Raw genomic sequence first — 23,112 nt, forward strand, 5'->3', positions numbered from 1 at the left:
CTTGTGAATGTCTTCGCCTGGCTTAGCAGCAGGGTTTATGCTAAATTCATAAAAGATCACAGGCTGTATGCTAAGCCATGCAGCAGACAAGCCACCTCTGTCCAAGCGCAGACAGAGAGAAAGAAACAAGGAGATGGGAGGGGAGGAGAGAAGATGACAGAGGGAATGTTGCAGCAGCACAGTCAGATTAAATAAGACATGATATGCCATGTTTTAGACCTTGCCTATAAAATAAACCTTACTCTTGTACCGTACTGTACACTTTACCCGAAATGACAGTTGGGTATTGTAACTCACGAAGGAACAATATTTTAGTATATATGAAATAGCAACTCAAAAATGATATTACTGCATGTGTGTATGTCCAAGTATTATCCATTTGACCTCTTCTGTGGGTCCCTGCTCAAACAACTTGAGACAGGAGCTCCTCCGGCTTGAGGGCTGCATCAGTTAAACCAGAGAGGGCAGGCTCTGATAGCTGGAGTGATGGCCACCGATAGGAAATGCAGGAAATCAACTCAGACTGTCGGTCAGCCTCAGCCACTTCACAGCCAGTCATCACCAACGTTATCAAGACATCAGAGCTGGAACACCTACAGCTATTACTGCTCCTTTTAATACACTTACTGTAATCATTGTGTCTCTTATAGCTAGTGAGATAAACCAAACCAAGCCTTTTAAGCCTTGAATCACTGCCCCATTGAATTAAATGTGCTAATTTTATCTACAATACAACTCACTGGCAATCTCAAATGCAGTTCCGATCTTACAGTTATCCCTCTGAAAAGCAGTCAATAAATTGTACCTCTAGCTTTATACAAAACTAGACAAGGCAACTTTGTCACTGCAGATGTCAGAACCTTAATACACATCCCGGATGTCCTTTGGCCCCAGAAAATATGTAGTGAATAAGTAACTTCGGTATCTGAGTTTTGGCTTAGCATATGCCTGACAAAATGAGCAACTTGGGCTCTGGTAAGTAATAAGGGACAGAGTATTCTCAAACTTATTTAGCAAAAGAAAACTAGAAGTCAGACTGTAATACTTCATTCACAGTCATCATCTATTTCTACCATCAGGAAAGATTTCTCACGGGTCTCAGCAAAGTCATCACAAATTCTATTTACAGGGTGATGAAACAGCATCTAAATTAGCAAGAATCTTACACTACTCTCTGAGACTCACCACGTAATCAAGCCATCTCATCTCATGGTGAAACCTGAATTAGTCACGAAAGCAGTCTTTGTGTACTAGTGCATTTAGACTTGTGTGTAATGGACAAACTGGCCTCAGACTGTATGACAACTGTATATCCATGTACATGAAAAATGATGAACATCAATCGACAGCTTCCATTCTCTGACTAAATCACAAAGGGCCAGAATCTGTTTCACAGCAGGAAGTAGTTGGCATTAGCTGCTTTCTTATTTCAGATTAGAGTGTGCATGACGCAGAACAGGTGAGAACTTCTTACTTGTTGGGAATTCAGTGGGAATATTACCTGTACTATTTCTACATCAGCACAAATCCAATGAGTTGAACACACTAGGGAAGTTCAAACTACATCAGGAATTTGTGATGTCACGAGAACCAAGAAGAAAGTTCGGGGTCTCCGTTTACAGTGCAAAACTACTGAGCTACCGCTGATTTCTTATTTTATTAGAATTTTTTTTAAAGTGGTCTTGAGAAATAGTGAAGGTCTTGCAGTGCTTTTCTTTGGATACTGGGTGTTTTTTCACCCATTGTCAGTCCAGTCTTGTACCTGACCTTTTTTTCTTGATTTTTTTTCTTTTTTATTCCCTTGTTTGCCAAACCACTTAATGCTGACTGCTGAGTCATTCAAGCATAAAAAGGTACCTCACTCAAGGAAAAAAAACAGTATTCCGTCTGCAAGCAAGTTGGCGAAGAATCAATTTCAAAATCTATCTTTAGGCATTCTTTTACTTGCAGCCTGTCACAAAACAAGAGGCAAAAGGTTTTACTGAGTGATTAATCCAAATTTGAACATTTTGATTCAAAGTGCCATCAACATGTATGGAGAAGGCCAGGACAGAGGTACAACAGTGAAACCCTATAGCAATTTGGAAAAAATGGTGGAGGTCCATGGTCATGTCATGGTTTGAGGTTGTTGGGGATCATGCCATGACAATTTGATTCACCATATAAGATCATCCGGAAAGGGCCTGATTGGCAGCAGTATGACAATGATGCCAAACACTGCCAATGAAGTAAAAGCATACTGTGGAGGTATGTAACAACGACAGGAGAGGTCTCAGTGTCTCACTCCAACAACTTTATTAACTGACAGAACTTCACATATAGTCAGCGCCAAAATCTCCACCCCCACACTTCCCTTCAACTTGTGTGTGAGTGGAGCCACCTGGTGGTCCGCCACAATACCAGGATAGAAAAGCCCACAATGGAACACTGTCAGTCATGGATTGGCCTCCTCGGGCCCGGACCTCAAAATTATTGAACCGTGTGGAATTATTTTCACAGAGAACAACACAAAAACCAGCCAACATCCAAGGAAGAGCTTTAAATGTCTTTCAAGGAGCCTGGAGAACTATTCCTGAAACCTACTTGAAATCGAAAGGAATCTTACCTAAGAGAGTTCAGGTAAAAGTGTGGAAAAATAAAGGTGGACAAATAGAGGTCTAACAGTTTGCAAATCTGATCGGGTGTGAAGTTGGTCCTGTCCTCCAAGGAGCTGTCTTCTTGTTAGACCTCTGCCTCACCACTACATATTTCAAGTACAACGAAGGCTTTTACAGACAAAAACATGGCTGTGCCATGGGCTCCCCCGTGTCACCTATTGTAGCCAACCTTTACATGGAGGAAGTGGAAAGGAAGGCTCTTGGCTCTTTCAAAGGAAGAGTAACCAGCCACTGGTACAGATATGTAGACGACACCTGGGTCAAAATCAAGACACAAGAAGTGGAATCCTTCACTGCGCACATTAACTCTGTGGATAAAAACATCAAGTTCACCAGGGAAGACACAAAGGACAACTGTTTGCCTTTCCTGGACTGCGCTGTGCACATTGAAGAGAATGGCAAACTCAACATCGAAGTTTACCGGAAGCCCACACACACGGACCAGTACCTCCTGTTCGACTCCCATCACCCTCTGAAACACAAACTTGGAGTAATTAGGACCCTACACCACCGGGCAGAACATGTTCCCTCTAAGCCTGAAGGAAAAAAGAAGGAACACACACATGTAAAGGAAGCACTCAAAACGTGCGGCTATCCTAAATGGGCGTTCTTAAAGTCAGCAAAGAGGCACAGAAAAGAAGATCAGACACCAGCGAGGGAGGATAAGAAAGACAGGCGCAACAACATTGTCATCCCCTATGTAGCCGGTGTATCAGAAAAACTCAGGAGAGTTTTCTCCAAGCACGACATCCCAGTGTATTTCAGACCCAGCAACACGCTCAGACAAAAACTGGTTCACCTGAAAGACAAAACGCCAAAACACAGACTTAACAATGTGGTGTATGCTGTACAGTGCAGTGAGGAATGCTCAGACCTCTACATTGGAGAGACCAAACAGCCACTTCACAAGCGCATGGCACAACACAGAAGAGCCACCTCCACAGGACAAGACTCAGCAGTCCATCTGCATCTTAAGGATAAAGGACACTCTTTCGAGGATGCCAATGTTCACATTTTGGACAGAGAGGACAGATGGTTTGAAAGAGGAGTGAAAGAAGCCATCTATGTACACTGTGAGCGACCATCTTTGAACAGAGGTGGTGGTTTACGACACCAACTCTCTGCCATCTATAATCCAGTTTTGAGATCCCTTCCCAGACGCCTTAACGCCCACTCACATCCTGGGCCATCTGATCTCAGGAATTCGCATGATAAGGTGGGGCCAGGTTTCACAATGAACTCACCCGAAACTCTGGCTGATTGGGACCCACACCCAGTTTCACACCTTGGCTCAGGCGATTAGAGGATCATCAGGGGGTCCTTTTGTCCCTCTGTGGGGGGATACTCCCACTAGGTTCATATCTGGGACTCTCCACCATTTGACCTTAGAACTGAAGAAGCTTCTCGGATGAGAGGTGAAACGTCTTCAAGTAACTTAAAGAAGTCCAGACGCTTTTCTTTGCAAGCTCCTTTGACTACGATGACCTGGATGACTGAGAACCTTCACAGACAAAAATAAAGGTGGTCATACCAAATATTGACTTTCATTATTTCATTATAACTGCCTTTTATCCTTTACTTCCATGTGTGTTGTCATGTTTCAATAGACTGCTGGACCTACTTTCTATTTTCCTTACTAAATATAGAGAAAGGAAAGATGGCTGAAGAGTTTTGCACAGTACTTTATCTATCCACAAAAACAAAACCAAAAAATCTGAATTTTTTACATAATGATCTTTTCTACATCAGCTTTCAAATAAATATGACATGCCTCTGTAAGATAGCTGTGATGGCTTCTGCAAATCGCATCATGGATGATTCATGTAACCTAGGGAGTCACTCACGCACATCACCGTCAAGGATTTTCTGATATCACGTGGGCACCAAAGAGCTGACAAACACTAACACCCACAAAGATGAATTTGTGGCAATGTTGTTGAAATGCATATACTCAGATAAAAAGCATAAAAAACCTTGGAAAATAAATACAAACTCCCTCTCTCTTCCTACATGAAGCTCTCAAACAAGCACGAGCTCAAACATGAATGAATCATGACAGACTCAGAAATTTTCCATCTCCGTCAGGCTTCCTCCAAGGACGGAGAAAGAAGACAAACTGAAAACCGCAGACAGGAATCAGATGCTGGGACGAGGCTGACCATACCCATGTTAGGTTATTGTCTCCAACTGGGAGTAGGAGTGTTGTGAAGGTCGGCGCAGCTCTTTGATTAACACGAAGGATCCTATGAGGGTTTGGCTCATCTAAATTTAGACAGCGCTTGGCCCACAGACTTGGTGAAGTCGCTTCCTCTTACCACTGCCTGCACTTTACACATTCTTGGACATATCCACACATACATATACTTTTCGTGTATTTTGATGAGATTTCTTTCTATGACTTTTCCTCTGAACTTCAGAAGCGTCGTTTTAAACAGATGATTTAGAGGAAGATGGGACAGATGGATAAAACAGATGAAAGGGAGGCAGTGGAAAAAAGACTGATAATGTTGGGTTAGATGCAAGACAGGATGAAAGAATGAGGGGAAGATGATAAGTAGGGAGAATAACAGTCAAGGCTATAGGCAGAAGAAGAAAATGAACATAATAGAGCACACTGAAGGACAAGCTGAACAGTAAAGGGAAGGAGCTTAATGACCATTGGAAATGACTCAACATCAGCTACTGCCAACAAGCTTAACGTTATCACCCTGTATATCTGCAAATCAACTGCCAAGAGGACAGGACAAGCTGCAGTTTGTGACTGCCCAGAATGACTTTAAAATGTTACACTAGAGATTGTGAATGCTTTTGACGTCATTTGTACATACATTGGCAAAAGTTCCTGCCATTCTTCCAGGTTAACGCCTCTTCATCAGCTTTTTTTTTTGTAGTGTCTTTTCATTAATTAGGTTTTCCTTTATCATATGCAGACTGTAGAGATAGTTCCATATTGCAGTTAACTTGCCTCATGTCTTTATGTCAAGTAGATGATCATTTTCATCCTGGTTACTCTCATTGCTCTCATCATCTTGGTTAGCTGATTTTAAAAAGTAAAATGCGCTAAAACACCCTCTATTTCTCTAAAAAATAAGATGCATCGGAGTTGTTTCCACCACTGTAATTTTTCCTTAAGCATGCGAATTAAAAGGTGCTCATGATTAGGGATGGGTACTGGTGTCCGTTCTGACATAAACGGTAGTAACCAGACCGAAAAGCAGCGCACATTTCGATGCTTTATTTCGGTGCTTTTTTTTTTCCTGAGCTGTGATACACTTCTAGCCAATCATTTTACGTTTCCGAGGATAGTAGGCGGGTCCAGGTACGTACGTTCTTTTAGAGCAGAGCTACAGATTAAAAATGCCCAAGGCGAAGCGGTCAAAAGTCTGGCTGTATTTCACAGCAAAATATGCAAACTCAGCAGCCTGCAACAAGTGCTTTAAGCTGATACTGTGATACTGTCAAAGGAGGTAACACCTCGAATCCGATCAAACACCTGGCGACGCATAGCGTTTTTTTTAAAAGCCAAGAAATGCGCTGTATTTGATAGCTTGCTGCGAGACCTCACACCGAGCGCATCTACTGCGGGTGTGGTGCCTGTTATCAGACCCGGAGTTAGCAACATCCCCAAAAACACGAAGAGGAGAGTCCTGGCCCCTAGCCCTGCCAGTGTAGCAGAAATGATGACGGATGATGATGGCAGCAGCAGCCGATCTTCTCTGTGTGAGTAGCTTAATGTTGTTCGTGTGGAATTTACGTTGAGTAGGCTAACCACGTTATTACATTAATGCATGTAAGGTGAACTAGCAAACATCATCATAGCTACATGCGGCTGTCTTCTTGTTTGATGGCAGATACTCCCTTCACCCTGGCCAAAAAGGCTAAAATGACCAAAGAAAAAGAGGGAAACGGCTAAACATGAGAGGTTTTTGGATAAAGTTTGTGTTTTTTCTATTGTTTAAGCACTGCTTCCAGCCAAGAGTGATACCATATATGCCCCATAGCTGCAGAAAAGGCTAACATTATTATCTTTTTACAAAAACCAGCTGAACATGAGAGGTTTTTGGACCAATTTTGTGTTCTCCATTCTTTAAGCACCGTTTGAGCACCGGCACCGTTTCAAAAGTACCGATTTGGCACCGGTATCGGATAAAACCTAAACGATACCCATCCCTACTCATGATGATGTTTCTGGGTGCTAGCAAGTTAAATTTGCCACCTTCAGAAAGAGCCAGATTAGCTGTTTCACACCCTTTCTATTCTTTATGCTTAAGCCAATACCCACCTGCTGGGGTTACCTATTCCAGTCAAGTACTGGCAAGAAAGGGGAATAAAAGGACATTTATGGGTCTATTCATTTAATATTTTAATATTAATGTTATTTTACATTTAAGCCCACAAATGAATGACATGTCTTGGCAATGGTGATATCTGGATGTATATGACCAGATAATTAGCGAAAACACAATATAATCCACTATATGAATGATAAGGTTAAAAGGCAAGAGGCTAATGCTCTTTTTGCAGCACCGCTCGTGCATGTTTCTGTCATAAAGCTCTAGCTCAAATTAAAATCTGGAAGTCTCTGCCCTTTTCCCATTGATGAGCATGCTCAGTGGCCAACTTAATTATAATTCACTAGACCGCAAGCAGCATATCACAGCATCAGCTCCTTTGCGAGCCAAAAAAGATCGATGTCTCCGCGTTAAGGATGTTAACATCGTGGTCTCAATGTGTTGTATTCACACTTACATGCACAAATGTTTATGTAATTCTCAAATGAATCATGAAAGTAAACGTTACATGAGTGGTAATTGCCTTAAGGTTTGAGAACTGGGCTCGAGACGAGGAGATTGTAGGCTTTAATGACAAAATAAGAAGCAAAACCTGAGTGGGGAATTTGAATAAGTCCCATCCTGCTACCATCCTCTGGGAATGCATTTAGCAAAATGTTAGTGAAGCAGAATGTTGCAGGACAAAGTATAAGCCTACTGAGGAATATTCCCTGGATAAATGAAGGTTTAACAGGTCAATTATCCCATTATAAATACAAATCTTTTACTCAAATCAAACCTGACAGTTGACAGAAAAGAGCCTCAGTGTTTCAATTCTGTCATGACGATACTGTCAGAATATTTCATTCCACTGTGGAAGGTGAATGAAGAAAGAAGAAGGAAGAGAGAAGGACAAAGTGTTTGTTGATGTGTAAAAAGTCTGTTTTTAAAGTGGGTTTGACACAATATATATACACTTCTAGCCTAGGGATTAAGGACAGGGAGAAGTTTCAGTGCATATTCTGTGTGCATCTGTGTTTGTTTATCTAGTTTATCTCATAAACTATCTGCATGAGTCAGCTTCTTATCGAAATCAAAAAAGTGACAGGGCTTTGTTCAAATTTTAAATCAAGTGTTTCGCTCCTTTCAGCAGTTATGAATTACATTTCAAAACAAAGAAAGAATCTTTATAGAGAAGTTTTTACTCTGCACATCCCCTCGGCTATATAAAGAGTTTTTGGTTTCTTCAAGGTCATTATTTTGATTTTATAGTTCAAAACATTGATATAGTCGCTATAGCTGACTGTTGGATTGTCAGATATTTTGGTCCATATTGACATGACAGCATCACACGGGTAGATTTGTGGCTTTACATTCATGAAGCCAATTTCCTATTCCATCACATCCCAAAGCAGCAAAGATTGAGTATGTGGGTAACACCCATGAAAACTTGCCAAATATTCTCTGCCTATGCCAAACAGCTTATTCTGCCATTGACTGTTGTTTTGAGCTTCTGGTACCCCAGGTTCCTGGTTAGCAGTACCTGTGAGCATGGACACTTCTACAGAGGTCACTTGGTGTCTGCTCCAAGAATGCCATGTTTGACTGATCTGAATAGGACCTGTGCCATGGGGCAACTGCAAGCTGGTGTTCTGCAAACCCAAGTTGCAGCATTATTTGGAGTGAGCCCTGCTACCATCTCCAAATTAAAGCCCAAATCCCATATAATCAGGATGTCAGAGACAGGCCGTGAAGTGGACGTCCCAAGAAGACGACAACACAAGAAGACAGTTCCCTCACCCTGTCGGCAGTCAAGAACCATAGGCAGTCTTCTACAGTACAGGTTTGGAGGATGTTATAGCCGACTGTTCTCTACCCAGACAATCTGGGATAGACTGCAGACAGCCAAACTCTAGTGGAACCTGAATATGTAGAGAAACTTTATGTCCAGCAATGAGTCCAGATTTTGCCTCTTGCAGTTGATCAGAGGGTCAAGGCCACTTAACACTTATGGGATTAGCTTGAGCTTGGAGCTTTTGACTAACAGTGTGTTACCATGCTGGTGACCACCACGAGGATGAGGTGCCTTGCTGTTGGGGCTGTGTAAGGTTTTTTCTACATTCTACTGACGCCCCTGTTTGTTAAATGAATAAATTGTTAAGTTGGCAATTTGTCTTGTTTCTTCAGACTTCAATCATCCAATGCAATAAACGACAACAAACAACAATCAATAGCAAAATAAGTTATTTGGTAGCCCACATACCCACAACCCACATACTCAACTCTCTTTTTTTAAAGCAAACCACACAATCACCTTTAAGTCACAAGTGCAATATTGGTTATACTCCAATTACATGTTTCCTTCAAACTTGCAAAAAGAAAAGTGTGTATTCTAACAAACATTACTCACGACAGAGACACAATTCAAGACAAAAGCCAGAAATGCCTGCATATTACACCGATGTCTCAGCATATGACAGATTTTTTTTTCAGGCAATGCAAAAAGAAAGAGGCACAATTTGACCTCCAGAATCTATTAGCACGACAATATAGTGCACAACCATTTTTATGTTGGCATAACTAGGGCTGGCTGTTTCCTATACATTAATAAAATCTTATATTATGTTAGGATTCTTGCATTATCATATTTTCTGCCTGACAGTCAATTCTGCCCACAGGTGCTGTTCATGTGACTCGCAGGCGTGAGTCACGAGTGCTAAAACAAACCGCAACAGTCAGGTTGTCATGGTCTGCACTGCTTAGGGCAGCATGGGCTGGCACCCATATCCTTTGTGACACCCCTTTCCTCCTCCACCCCCCCATGGGATTCCTCTTTCTGTCACAACCATATCTCTTGTCTCCTCTCGCCGCTGCTTTGGGCCTGTCCTCCTCCATTCTGCAATGAAATGTTATCTGTCTGCGTGTTTTTTCATCTCAGTGCTCTCTTACTTTCATTTCATGCTTAAAAAGAAGACTGTGGTTTTAATATTTGACATTTTAATTAAAAAACAAAATCATAAAAAGACGCTTGTGAAGTTTCTGGTCTATTTCTTATAACTTGTCAGTCAAGGTAGCTCCCTCCAACTGCTCTTCCTTTACCAATACCTATATTCTCCAATAAAGATGAAAGGGACCACTTTAAACGTGGGATAAAAGTTAATCCTCTTGCCTTTTTTTTTTTTTTTTCCAAAAAATGCATGAAAATGATTTTTTCACAGGTGAAGCTAAGCTGTTTCCCCTCACCCACTTAAGGTCATTTAATAGTCAGACTGAGATAGTCCAAAATCCACAAAACCAACTTTCTGCTTTATTCAAATTAGACCCTTCCCTGCTGGTGAAGTAAAAGCACGTGTTGCAGTGCTGACAACAAGGGGCAAGTGCCAGAATCTGTGTCTTCATGTGTCTCTGCTTGCCTGTCCTTTGCTCTCAGTGTGATGAGGCCCCACTGCTGGCACACTTGACGTATTCGCTTGGTGGTGAAAATTTAAGTCTTGCTAAGCATTTAAAATAAATTTTGAAAACTGCAAATTCGAAAGGAGATCATTAGAATTTCTTCTAGAATAGAGCATGAAGGGTTCTATATAAAAAGGAAGGATCTACCATTCATAGCCTAACCAAGGTGTAAGATCTGTTAATATGGCAACTGAGACAGCAACTTGCTAGATGCATTTCTCAGTAAAAATAAATAAATAAAATCAGTTTAACTTGTGAGATATATTCTTATTCAGGTGCCAACAAAATCAACCAAAACACATCCGCAAACACACACACAGACACACACATTCACCTTAATGTCTAAAAATACCCTCACAGCCTTCCAATGTGGCCATGTGCGGGTCTCTGTGGGTTGCCTGGTGCGGCAGAAGAAAATACACAGTTAAAGGAGTGAATATGAAAGAGGGAACACAAAGAGCTACAAAAGGGAGTGTTGAGGAGGGGGTGGGGTGGGGGGGCCTGCCCTGCAGTTCCTTGTGTTCTCCCCTCTCTCTCTCTCTCTCTCCCTCTCCTCTTTGTGGCTCTCTTTGGTGGCTGTGGCTATTTTTGTATGCTTCAGCTTCCTGACCAACTGATGGGAGAGCTGTGAGAACAACTGGACTGTATGGAGCGGATTGAAAGCTTTATAACTGTGATATATAACTGTGGTTAGTTTCTAAGTACTGTAAACAACAGAATCATCTAATATCTGGATTCTGCAATGACGTGTGACTTAAATAAGGCAGAAGTTTGGAGCCGGGGGGTTCAGAGATACCAAGCGCTACACAGAAGCATATTCAAGCATGTGCATAAGTGTATGTATGACCACGGAGCGAGCCTTTATCTGGCTGTGCAGACTCAAGAGGATTCAGACTGTGGGCGGAGGCGTGGGCACGATTGCAGAATAACAATGAGGAAGGAGGACACGGGAAACACATTGCAATAAATGCAGGCTAAGATTTTAGAAACATGAGGATGCCCAACACGGGGACCTAGCGCTCAAGTGGCTTTTTGGTTTTAACCGAAACTTTACAAGCCTAAACTAACGGCTTAACTTAAGCAGATATTAAGAGAGGTGAAGTTAACGAAACAATCTGAAATGATCCTTTCCTGTCTGACCCAGAGGAGCAGATTCATGACATCTTTATGTCATAAATAAGGAAGTGTTTACTTTTGCGCCAAGAAACCACTAGCCTAGCATTTGCATTTTGCTCTGCTTACTCTCTTTGAGGCTAAACAAATCTTGAGAAGAAAGTGATGCTAGCCTCCTAACCCGAATGTCAGTTTGACAGCAGACAAGGGTGACCTACTTACCAAAATCCTAAACTATTTCTTTCCACAATTCCACAAAAATAGGTGTACTCAACACTTTATGATCATTGCTTATTCATTTTCCAGGATGACGACTTTTTAAGATCTTGTAGTTGTGACTAAATACAAAAATGGCAAACTGGAATAAAGCAGTTCAGTTTCTAGGATACATTAACCAACAGCCAGAAAGTATTTAATAATTAAGTTAGGGAGAGCAGTTGATACAGGATAGCAAAGCATAATCTTGTAGATGTTGGCCAATGTCAAGTGGGGGGAAAAAGCAAAAAAAAGAGGAAACACCATGCATCTTCATAACTCTCGTTTATATGTTTTTATACATCTTTTCATATTTAATTTATCTAAACAAGGCTCGCTGGTAGAGTGTACTGTGGCCAGTTGAGATCAAGAAACCAGCTTAAGGTGATTTTGTGACATGGTGCATTATCCTGCTGGAAGCATCCACCAGCGGATGATCCTCTCTGTGGTCGTAAAGGAATGGACGTTGTCAACAACAATACTCGGGCAGGCTGTAGTGTTTACATGATATTCATTTGCTGTTAATGGATCCAAAGTGTGCAAATAAAATATACCCCACACCATCACACCTCCAGGATCCAGCCACAGCAGTTGATATAAAGCAGCATGCTTTCATGTTGTTGACACCAAATTCTGGCTCTACTATCTGAATGTTGAAGTACACATCGAGACTCATCGGTCCAGGCAACATTTTTCCTTCTGTTGTCCAATTTTGATGAGCTCGTGAGAACTGAACCCTTAGTTTCCTGTTTTTAGCCGATAGGAGTGGTACATGGCGTGGTCTCCTGCTGCTGGAGCATTTGATGTGTTCCACATTCAGAGATGCTCTTCTGCATACTTTGGATCTAATGAGTGAATATTCGAATCGCTGTTGCCTTCCTATCAACTTGAACCAGTCTGCCATTCTTCACTGACTTCTGACATCAACAAAGCATTTACACCCAGAGGCGTTATGCTCACTATATATTTTCTCCTTTTTGGACCATTCTCTGTAAACCCTACAGACGGTTGTTTGATCAAATCCCAGTAGATCAGCTGAAATACTCAGCTGATCTACTGGACTTCAAAGCACCATGTTTGAAGTCACTTAAATCTCCTTTCTTCGCCATTCTGATTCCTGGTTTGAACTTGAGCTTGTATTGACATAGTCCAAATGCATTAAGAGTATGAACTAGGGTTGGGCGATTGAACAAATATATCGACAATCGATGATAGGCTGAGCCCATCGGCGATCGTTTTTACAAAGGCGATTTATTTATTCATTTGCCCATGAGTAAGTTTGCTAATAATGATGGAGCTATTCGGGCACTTTGTCCAAAGTTTGTTTATTCTGCGCTCCAGATGGGTTGAGTGTGTTAAAAATTTTAATCGCGTTAACTATGATGACCTGTTAACGCTGACAGTCCTATTTTTTTTTTTTCTAGGGGGGGGTAGAAATTAGTTTGTCCATGTTTGGACTTCTGAGTTGTAAAGGCGCAAATCAGTCCATGCATGATTACATTGCTCCACCCATCAAAATGTCTGCCCATGCGCGAATATATCGCCCATCGTCGATTATTGGACTGACGAGTGTCGGTTGGAAAATTTTTTACATATCGCCCAACCCTAGTATGAACATTACATTAATATGCTCGATTTCAAAACCACAGATTACCTTCTGCAGAATTTAAATAAAAAAGGTGGAAATCTCGCTGGTTTATGGAGGTGGAGGTGACACAGAGTGTAACTCACAACTCTACTCTTAGCTCTGACTCTCTGATTTGCACTTCCCATTTTACGTAAGGCTCCTTCAAAAAGCACACTCATTACTGATAAGGACAATATGACATGGAGCCTGAGCTAAAGTAACACTGCTGAGCAGCAGACACACATTTACACACTTTCAAATTCAAATTCAAATTCAAATTTTATTTGTCACACACACACAACCATACACAGTATGACATGGGGGTGAAATGCTTGTAGCTGTACAATGCCCGACCATTAAATGACAGAAGAAAAGTTTTACAATATTTACAATTTACTACAAAAATTTACAAATTAACTTGGGAATTTACAGTAAAGAATGTGCAAATAGCAGAAGAGATTATAAAGATAAGGATTATAAATTATAGGAATTATAGGATTACAGGAAATGTGTGGTGGTGCGTGTGGTGACGTGTGTGAGAGTCCAGTCTTATAGTGACGTGTTTGGGAGAGTCCAGTCCTACACCTGGTTCAGGGCCCGAATAGCCTGGGGGAAGAAGCTCCTCCTCATTCTCTCTGTTTTGGCCTTAAGGGAGCGGAAGCGCTTCCCAGACCTCAACAGTGAGAAGAGTCCATTGTTGGGATGGGAGAGGTCCATCATAATCTTCCTAGCTTTGGACTTGCACCGCTTGGTGTAGATGGACAGCAGGTCAGGGAGCTCTGATTGAATGATGCGTTCTGCCGAGCACCACCCTTTGCAGATCTCGTCTGTCCTGCTTGGTGCTGTTCCCAAACCAGGTGCAGATGTTTGACGTCAGGACGCTCTCGATGGTGCAGGAGTAGAAGTTCTTGAGCACCTTCAGTGGCAGATGGAAGTCTCTAAGTCTTCTGAGGAAGAAGAGACGCTGACGGGCTTTCTTAACCAGGGTGTTGATGTGACAGGACCATGACAGGTCCTGAGTGATGTGGACACCCAGGTATCGGAAACTGTCCAGTCTCTCCACTGGCGTGCCACTGATGATGAGGGGTTTGTAATTCCTCGCCTGCTTTGTAGTGAAGTCCACGATCAGCTCCTTAGTCTTGCTGATGTTTAGGAGGAGGTTATTCTCCTGGCACCAGGTCTCCAGGTTCCTAATCTCCTCCAGGTAGGCCGTCTCGATGTTGTCGGAGATCAGGCCCACAACAGCAGTGTCGTCAGCAAACTTGACAATGGAGGTGGTGTCGGATGTGGCTACACAGTCATAAGTGTACAGTGAGTACAGCAGGGGGCTTAAAACACAGCCCTGAGGCACTCCAGTGCTGAGTGAGATGGAGGGGGAGACTTGTTTTCCTACCCTCACTGATTGGGGTCTGTCTGTGAGGAAGTTGAGGATCCACTGACACAGTGATGAGCTGAGTCCTAGATCCGTCAACTTGGTGAAAAGCTTAGAGGGAATTATTGTGTTGAATGCTGAACTGTAGTCCACGAACAGCATCCTAACATAATTCCCTCTGCCAGTGTCCAGGTGACTCAGGGATGTGTGGAGCAGGTGAGATATGGCATCGTCTGTGGAACGATTAGTCCGGTAAGCAAACTGAAGTGAGTCGATGGTGGGAGGAAGTGAAGAAGTGATGTGATCTCTCATCAGTCTTTCAAAACACTTCATCACAATTGAAGTCAGTGCTACTGGACGGTAGTCATTGTGGCAAGCGGGCTGTTGTTTCTTTGGAACAGGGACAATAATGGACCGTTTGAAGCACGTGGGAACCACAGCTTGGGCCAGGGAGAGGTTGAAGATCTCCGTGAACACCGGTGCTAGTTGATCAGCGCAGGCTCTAAGGACCCGGCCAGGGATTGCATCTGGTCCTGCTGCCTTCCTGGTGTTCGCCCTCCTGAAGGTGTTCCTCAAGGCATGCTCTGTGATGACGAATGCATTTTCTTCACTGGTGCACTCCGAGCGCGCGCAGCCGTTTGTTGTTTTAATTGCTGCGGCGTCGAAGCGAGCATAAAACGTGTTCAGCTCATCAGCCAGTGAAGCATCGGCATTCATCATTGAAGAAGCTGGTCGTTTATAGTCCGTTATAGTCCGCAGTCCTTTCCACAGGCTCCTAGAGTCTGTCGTAGCTGTGACTCTAGTTTTTCCCCGTTGCCTTTCGGACCGCGCTGCGCACGTTGTAGGACGCAGCCTTGTATAGGTCCATATTACCGGAGACAAGCCCTTCATTGTAGGCAGCGGTGCGTGATCTCAGAGCGTCGCGGATGTTTTTATCCACCCACGGCTTCTGGTTGGGAAACGTTCGGATGATAGTTCTTTCTGCTGTGTCGTCCGCTAGTTTCCCGATAAATCCCACAACCGCTTCCGTAAACATGTTGATGTCATCAGAGCTGCGCCGAAACATGTCCCAGTCTGCGTCATCCAGTGCGTCCTGCAGCGCGGCCACCGATTGGTCCGTCCAGCGAGCGACCTCCCTCCTGATTGGTGGTTGCTGCTTTAGCCTTTGTTTGTAAGCAGGTATGAGGAAGATGGCGGAATGGTCCGATTTTCCAAATGCCGGCAGGGGTTGAGCCTTGTAACAGTTCTTGAACGGGGTGTAGCAGTGGTCTAATGTCCTCGTGCCCCGGGTGGGGCAGTTGATGTGCTGGTGAAGGTTGTGAAATGTCCGTTTGAGATTCACTCTGTTAAAATCTCCCATAACAATGAGTGCGGCATCTCGGTGAAGTGTTTGTTGATGTGTGAGAGCCTCATGTAGCTCACATAAGGCAGTGTCCAAGTCCGCGTGAGGCGGAATGTAAACAGTGCAGGCAATGACCGCAGTGAATTCCCGAGGGAGATAGAAAGGGCGACACTTAACGATCAAAAGCTCCAGATTGGGCGAGCAAGAGCGTGTGAGTGGGGAGATGTTTGTGCTGTCGCACCATCTGTTGTTCACCATCAAACACACTCCACCACCTCTTTTCTTCCCCGACTCCATTGTCCTATCCATGCGGTAAACCGAAAAGAGCCCCGTCGGCTGCACGGCGTGGTCTGGTATCGCTGGGTTCAGCCAAGTCTCGGTGAAGCAGAGGAGGTTGCAGTCCCGAATGTCTCTCTGGAACTTGATTCTGGCTCTGAGGTCATCAAGCTTGTTCTCGATGGATTGAACATTGGCTAGCAGGATACTGGGCATGGGTGCGCGGTGTGCGTGAGCCCGTAGCCTGTTCCTGATGCCGGCTCTTTTACCTCGAGGCCGTCGCTTAGGGTCGCGTCCTTTGTTCTCTCTCAGGATCTCCTTTGGCCAGGTTGGGTCCGGAGTTAAACATGGTGAAATGTTCGTGTACTGCAGACCAATAGAAACCAAAGTGTCTCTACTGTAGCGGATTTGTGTCTTTTGCATGATGCCCATGCAGATATAGCAAAAAGTGACGAAAAAGTGGAGAAGTTAGGGCAGAGCATCCAGCACGGCAGCCGACCTCACCGGCGCCATTTTGTCTACTTTCCCTACTTCAAAGGGGGCCCCATTGGTAAAAGCAGGGGGATAGCACTGTTCAGGGAGGGTTCTCATAGAGAATACACTGTCTTTAAAAATGCAGGTATTAGGAAAGTCGTTCTTTGTCTTATAAGGATAAGACCAAAAATACAAAAGAGTGGGAAATACAAAAAAGACAGAGAAAATAGGACAAAAATGCAAGGAAGGGAGCTGCGTTTGAAAGAAAGCAAGCAACAGAGAAAACACATTAAGGTGAGTGCCTTTCCTTCCAGGGTGGCTATTTTCACAACTCATATTGATGGGATTAAGCAGAAACACCTGAGTCGGGGCTCACGCCTCAACAGAAATGGCAGACTTCCTGTTGCCCTTTAAATCCTTTCAGGACACAGAGATTATGGCTACACATGCTGACACATTACAGTCAGATGGACGCTCACCCTTCAATATTTCAACAAAATGACACATTTTTAGCAAACAGACCCTGAAATGCCTTATTTCTAATCCTTGCACATGCACACCGTGAGAACAAAAACACACTAAAAGAAGCAACTCTCCTGAAGTGTGAAGGCTCACCTGAGCCTACTCAGCCAAATGTCAATAGCTCGACATTCTCACAAATTAAACAAACTGTCCCCTCCCACACACACGTACACACACTCACCACACACTCTGCACCACTCACGTCAGCAACTAAACCCTCGCTGACAGCCGACATTATGGCAGCGAATGACACACAAGTGAGGCGTACTACGTAGGGGGCAGATGACTCAACCTAGGTGCCGTGTGTGTGTATGTGTGTGTGCGTGTCTTTTATGCCAAACCTTCAAAAGCTTGGTCACAACTTCAGTCAGAACCTTTCATTTTTATTCAACGTATGTGTCTTATTCAGCCCTGCAAGAGAAAGAAATAGTCATCCCTTCCCGTAAGAATTTCTAGCTACGCCTGTCCTAAAAACAAAACGGAGTCAGGCTTCAAGAAAAGAGGATGTTAAGAGGACTAATCTATGTCCAATTAGAGCATCAGTGGCTTGAATGCCCATCTCGCCTTTGTAATTACATTTCCCCCTCCATGCTTGGCCTCAATTAAGTGATTCAGCTCCTCAGTCTCCCAGCAAGCATGTGCAATTAAAAAAAATCCGAGCTTCAGAAGACGACAACAGTACAAAAACTTTAATAGTCCTGTCACCACTGTAAACTAATAGTGGTCATATATAAAAGGGGAGTGTAGATGTGACCGTGACCTGCTTGTGGACTCTCGTCACTGGACTGCCAGACATGGGAGTGAGGGGTGGGTGCAAAAACTTGAGTGTAAACACAGAAACTCCCTGTTTAAAGGTTGTTTGTGTGCCAAACTCCAGGAGACTCCTGGGATTGCTGGCTGTAGCATTTTCTTTAACAGACATATATGAAAGCGGAATGGGAAAATGGGAATAAGGATATTTTTCATAATGTCAAACTGCCTCTGAACTGGCAGCGTTCACAAGCTCATTCTCAGCTTAGAGCCAGAAATACACAGCAGATTACCAAACCTTGACCTAACAAAGCAGTTATCACGTGAAACCAGGATACGGCTTCGGCCTGGCAAACACGTGTTTGCGCTCTGAGTGGCATGACCATGTCAAGAGGATATTAGCCATCCCAAGTGACCACTAGCTTTAGTTATGTTATACTTTAGTTCTCAATGGATGTTTGATCTAATTGTGAGATGTGACTCAGATACGCTATAAACAAAATTGGGACAATTCACATGTTCACGTGGGTGCAGCATATGTGACTATGCTTTGCCTGCATGCTGGGAAACTGCTCAACCAAAAGCACTTTTTGGCCTCTGTTCCCATTATATACTGATTCAACACCACAGAGTACCATCTGCTGTGTGGAACTCAAAGCACGGTCTCACAGTGCTGCTTCCACATGGAACAACACATGGAAAACACCAGCAAACCTGTCCCCGCACCTTGATAGATAACCAGGCTGGAAGTGACTGGTTGGAGATGCTTTCACATGCAGAAAAGCAGACAAATAAGCATTGGCATTTACAGATTTACCAAGTCGCATGTATCCAGTTTCACAATTAAAGACTGCTCTATATAAAGGAAAGCGTGCATTCGCTACACATGACCACACAAGCGCACACAGCCAAATACACACATATACAGACACACAGTGTTCAGTCAAGTGCTCTTTGATGATGAGTCCTCCAAAAAAGCTATTTATCTTCACGTGTCTGGCCGCGCTCTCAGCTAAAGAAAGCTTGACAGTAATGAGGCTTACAGATTTTTTTAAACGCTGCATAATTGACCACATCCATTAATTCAGCAGTCAAATATGTGCAGATGCCATTACACTGTCTATCTGAGTCAAACTAATAGACTTAAAAGAAGAAATAAAGGGTATTTTTGCGAGATGCTAGTGGGGAAAACGTTCAACTGAATAGTCCTAATTGTATTTCTACTGTGACCTATTTCAACGAAACATCTAGAGGATGTTTGTGTTCTATTTATATACACCAGAATGCATAAATTAGCAGTAGGTGCACGGTGCTGAGAGCGCAGGAAGCTGTAGGGGCGTAAGAAAACAGCAACAATGATAAGGGTTTCTTACCTCTCCTAAGTGAGGAGTAGGATTGAATCCACACAGATTGCACACTGTCTTCTTGCACTCGGTGCAGAGGCTGTAGTTGGGCGTGTCTGTCGAGCCAACGTTTAGCTCCACATTACACAGAGGGCAGTTTTCCTTCGTCGCTGGAGCTGAAGTGGGCACGGGTTTGGTTTCCGGGGCTTTCTCTTCCCGCTCCACAGAAATGGTTCTGGGGGGTTTCTTGGTCTTAGGGGGCGGTGTTTCAGGAGCAGAGTCTGAATCAGGGGGAGAGCCAGGGCCAGAGAGGGGGGAGTCAGGTGGTGAACCGGGACCAGAGTCTGCAGGGGAGTCAGGTGGTGACCCAGGAGGTGAACCCTTTGCTTTATCTTCCTCTCCCGTGACAAGACTGGTGGCTGAGCTCAAGAGGGATGATCCAAAGCTAAACATTTGAGATGTGGCTGCAGGAGGTTTAGTGGACTCTGTCAAGCCTCCAAAACCTCCAAACAACTTCCCAGCAACAGATTCCTCCTGTTTTGGAGCAGCCTGGGCCTGAGGCTTCGACGACTCCATCAACCCACCAAACCCACTAAACAGTTTTCCCGTGACTGACTCAGCAGCGTGTGAAGCAGCTGCTGGTGGCTTAGCTGCATCTGTGAGCCCCCCTAAACTGATACCTCCCAACCCTCCAAAGAAGCTTGATTCCTGCTTGGGTTTAGCTGGGGACTGCTGAGGACTGGACTTCTGAATAATGGGGCGACCTGTCTTGGGGTCGATTTTGGGGGATCCCGCGACTGAGGAGCCTGGTGAAAGTGGTCCTGGAGAGGTAGGACCTGGGGATTTCTGCCTTGGTGTGGTTGGTGGTGTTAACCCTTGGTCGGAGGTGCTTTGCTGTTTTATCAGGAGCTTTCCAGGTTTTCCCGATGCCTGTCTCTGAGGAGAGGGTGGGGCGGAGCCTTGCTTGGGCTTCGTCACACCAGGGGGATCCATTCCTCCCATGGCTCGCTGCATCTGACAGTTCAGACACAGCCACTCTTTACCCTGTGCATGAAAGAAAAGATACAAACAAAGCATTAGTTAGATGCACCAGTGACAAGTGTAAGTACAGTATATGCCCAATAACTAACTTTAATCGCAAATAAAAGACACAACCAAATAATTTGCATCTCAAATGATGCTAATTCCTGTTTTTTCATCAACAACATTTACACAAATACTAATCAGTCAAAAAAAGCAAATACTATTCATGCATCAATGCCAGGTTATAGTAGCTTTATTACAGGTGGTCTATATGTTGATGATAACTGGCTGTCTTTTGTTGCCTTTGTTTACACCATACAGGAGTTATCAACACCTGTTCTTAAAAAAGCTGGGTTTACAGCAGAGAGCTCTTTGTTCAGTGTTTGGCTATCTCCTTGGTTTCCACTGTGTGCAAAGTACAGTGTTCAAAAGGGTCAGTGCTGACAGGCTGATCGCTATCTAGAAGAATGTGTATTTGTATTTGTAGCGTAGAGCAGTGTGCGTATTTTTGTGTGTAATGGTCGCCTATTTATTGCGTAAATGTAAACAGATCAATCCGTCCAACATATGCAAATACGCTGGCTTTCGAAGAACAACCCAAGTATAAATGGCAAAGCTGTGTAGAGTCTGTTGCAGATAAGAGTAATAAACGTAGGTGCTGATATATTATTGTATCAGCTGCCACTTGCAGCGATAGAAGCACGCTCTAAGAGTTGTATACACCCTTGGTGGACTTCCCCCTTTGCATATTTGGGGATATTTTAAAGGCCTAGTGTCTGTCTAAACATGCACCCAAAAATCAAAGCCTCTTGTTTTAAAAATGTGCCTTCTGAACTATCCCCAGTGTTATTACGCATATCAGCCGATCCCAAGAAGAAACTCGAGCAGACGGAACCAGCCATTCTGCTCTGCTATAATCATGGCCTACTAGCGTTTACAGTCCATGTGTGACTGAGTGTCCTCACGGCTGGCACAGTATCTTCCTGTGGCCATGACATGAGTCACCTTGATCAACATTCCCTGGGTCCATATGGTCCCTCTGTTCCTCAAATCGTCTGCAACTCTTATTAAATGCGCTCCTTCTGCCAGGCTCACGGAACAGCGATATGCTGTTAACAGGCGAGCGCTGAATTCAGCTTCAGCGCAAAGATGTGCACCTTGGCTAGTTATCTTGACTTCTTTTTTATGCTGCAATCATTTTTTCTTTGTTGGTCTATTTAGGATGAGGACGCTAACTTCCATTGTTTACAAATCGGTTTGACTAGTCATTTTATGGTGATTTAAATGCAGAGCCAAGAAGTCTTCCTACTGGCAGATTATATATAAAAACACCAGAAAAACTGATGTTTCACTGACATAAAATCGAATGATACTTGGCCTTTTCCACACACTGTCATCATAACATAAACTAGATTGTGTAATATTAGTTAAATGCCAGTATACTAACATAGGAATTATACATGTTTTTTTTACCTTTAGATGTCTGGAAAGCACAGATCTGTGGGTGCTGACATGAAATGAATCATTTGGGATGTTATACAAGGTGTGATAACGCTTTTAAAGTCTTCATGACAAGAAAGGGGTTCGAGGAAAAAAAATTAATAAAAAAAGAAAATCAATGAACAGTCGTGTCTTACCGCTGAGTCTGGGGGGCTGAATCCACACAGGCTGCAGACCTGGTTCTTACACTCAGTGCAGTTATTGTAATTAGGTGGATCCTTAGATCCAACGTTCAGCTGGGTGGTTTTACATAGTGGGCAGATCCCAGCTGCAGGCTTTCCAGTTCCCTGCTTAATAGGGGGCCCAGCAGTCTTTCCTGGGGCTTCAGGATGTGCACCAGGCCCTTGTGGCACTTGCTGTTTGGGTCCAGGTTTCCCAGGTCCTTGTTGTTGTTGTTGCTGTGGTGGCAGACCACCTTTTTGTTGGAGAGGGGCTCCCTGTTTGGTTCCTTGACCCGGTGGTCCCTGACCTGGTCTGGGGGCCTGATGCCCTGGTGGTGCTTGGCCAGGAGGACGTTGGCCTGCTTTTGGCCCTTGGCCTGGTGGTCCCTGAACTTGTCTGGGTCCTTGACCAGGGGGTCCTTGTCCTGGCTTTGCTCCCTGTCCAGGAGGGCCCTGACTCTGTTTCTGGGGTCCTCCCTGCTGTGGTCCCTTCGGACCTGGCCCTTGCTGTGGGCCTTTCCCTTGTGGCTTCCCTCCCTGCTTGGACTCAGAAGCTGCAGGCAAGCCTTCCTCCTCTTCATCCCCAAACAGTCCAAATTTGGGAATGTTGACGGTATCACCCATGGAGGATATGGAGGAGGAGACAGACGAAGTCATAGAAGATACAGCGCTGAGGGGGTTGGCCCCGCTGAGAAAACTGGAGCCAAACATGCCAGATGACTTGGTCTCAGGGTCTTTTGGCTCCTGCCGGAATCTTGATTCAAAAAGGCTGAGAGATGAAGGGCTGCGGCCTGGTGTGGGCTTTCCGAGTGGACCCTGGTTGAAGGCGTCAACAGTTCGGCTTTTGCTAAGACCTGTTGGGCCCCTGGAGGCTCCTACCTGCTGGGAACGCTGCTGTGCGTCAGATTCTGATGGTCTGGAAGAAAGAAAACAGACAAAGATAGGTTTATCTGTTAGACAGATAGATAATAAC

General features: G+C 44.0%; 1 protein-coding gene across 1 annotated transcript in view; it reads right to left on the minus strand.

Moving 5' to 3' along the window:
- Positions 1 to 23,112, minus strand: part of pcloa (piccolo presynaptic cytomatrix protein a) — a 64,221-nt gene that overhangs the window by 38,471 nt on the left and 2,638 nt on the right. The window contains exons 2-3 of the mRNA XM_026146505.2: positions 22,116 to 23,055; positions 19,486 to 20,499 (exon numbers count right to left, since the gene is read on the minus strand). Coding sequence (XP_026002290.2) covers positions 19,486 to 20,499; positions 22,116 to 23,055 — 1,954 coding nt within the window. The remainder of the gene's footprint in view (positions 1 to 19,485; positions 20,500 to 22,115; positions 23,056 to 23,112) is intronic.

This window comes from Astatotilapia calliptera, chromosome 17 (genome assembly GCF_964374335.1).
Source record: "Astatotilapia calliptera chromosome 17, fAstCal68.1, whole genome shotgun sequence".
Lineage (NCBI taxonomy): Eukaryota > Metazoa > Chordata > Actinopteri > Cichliformes > Cichlidae > Astatotilapia > Astatotilapia calliptera.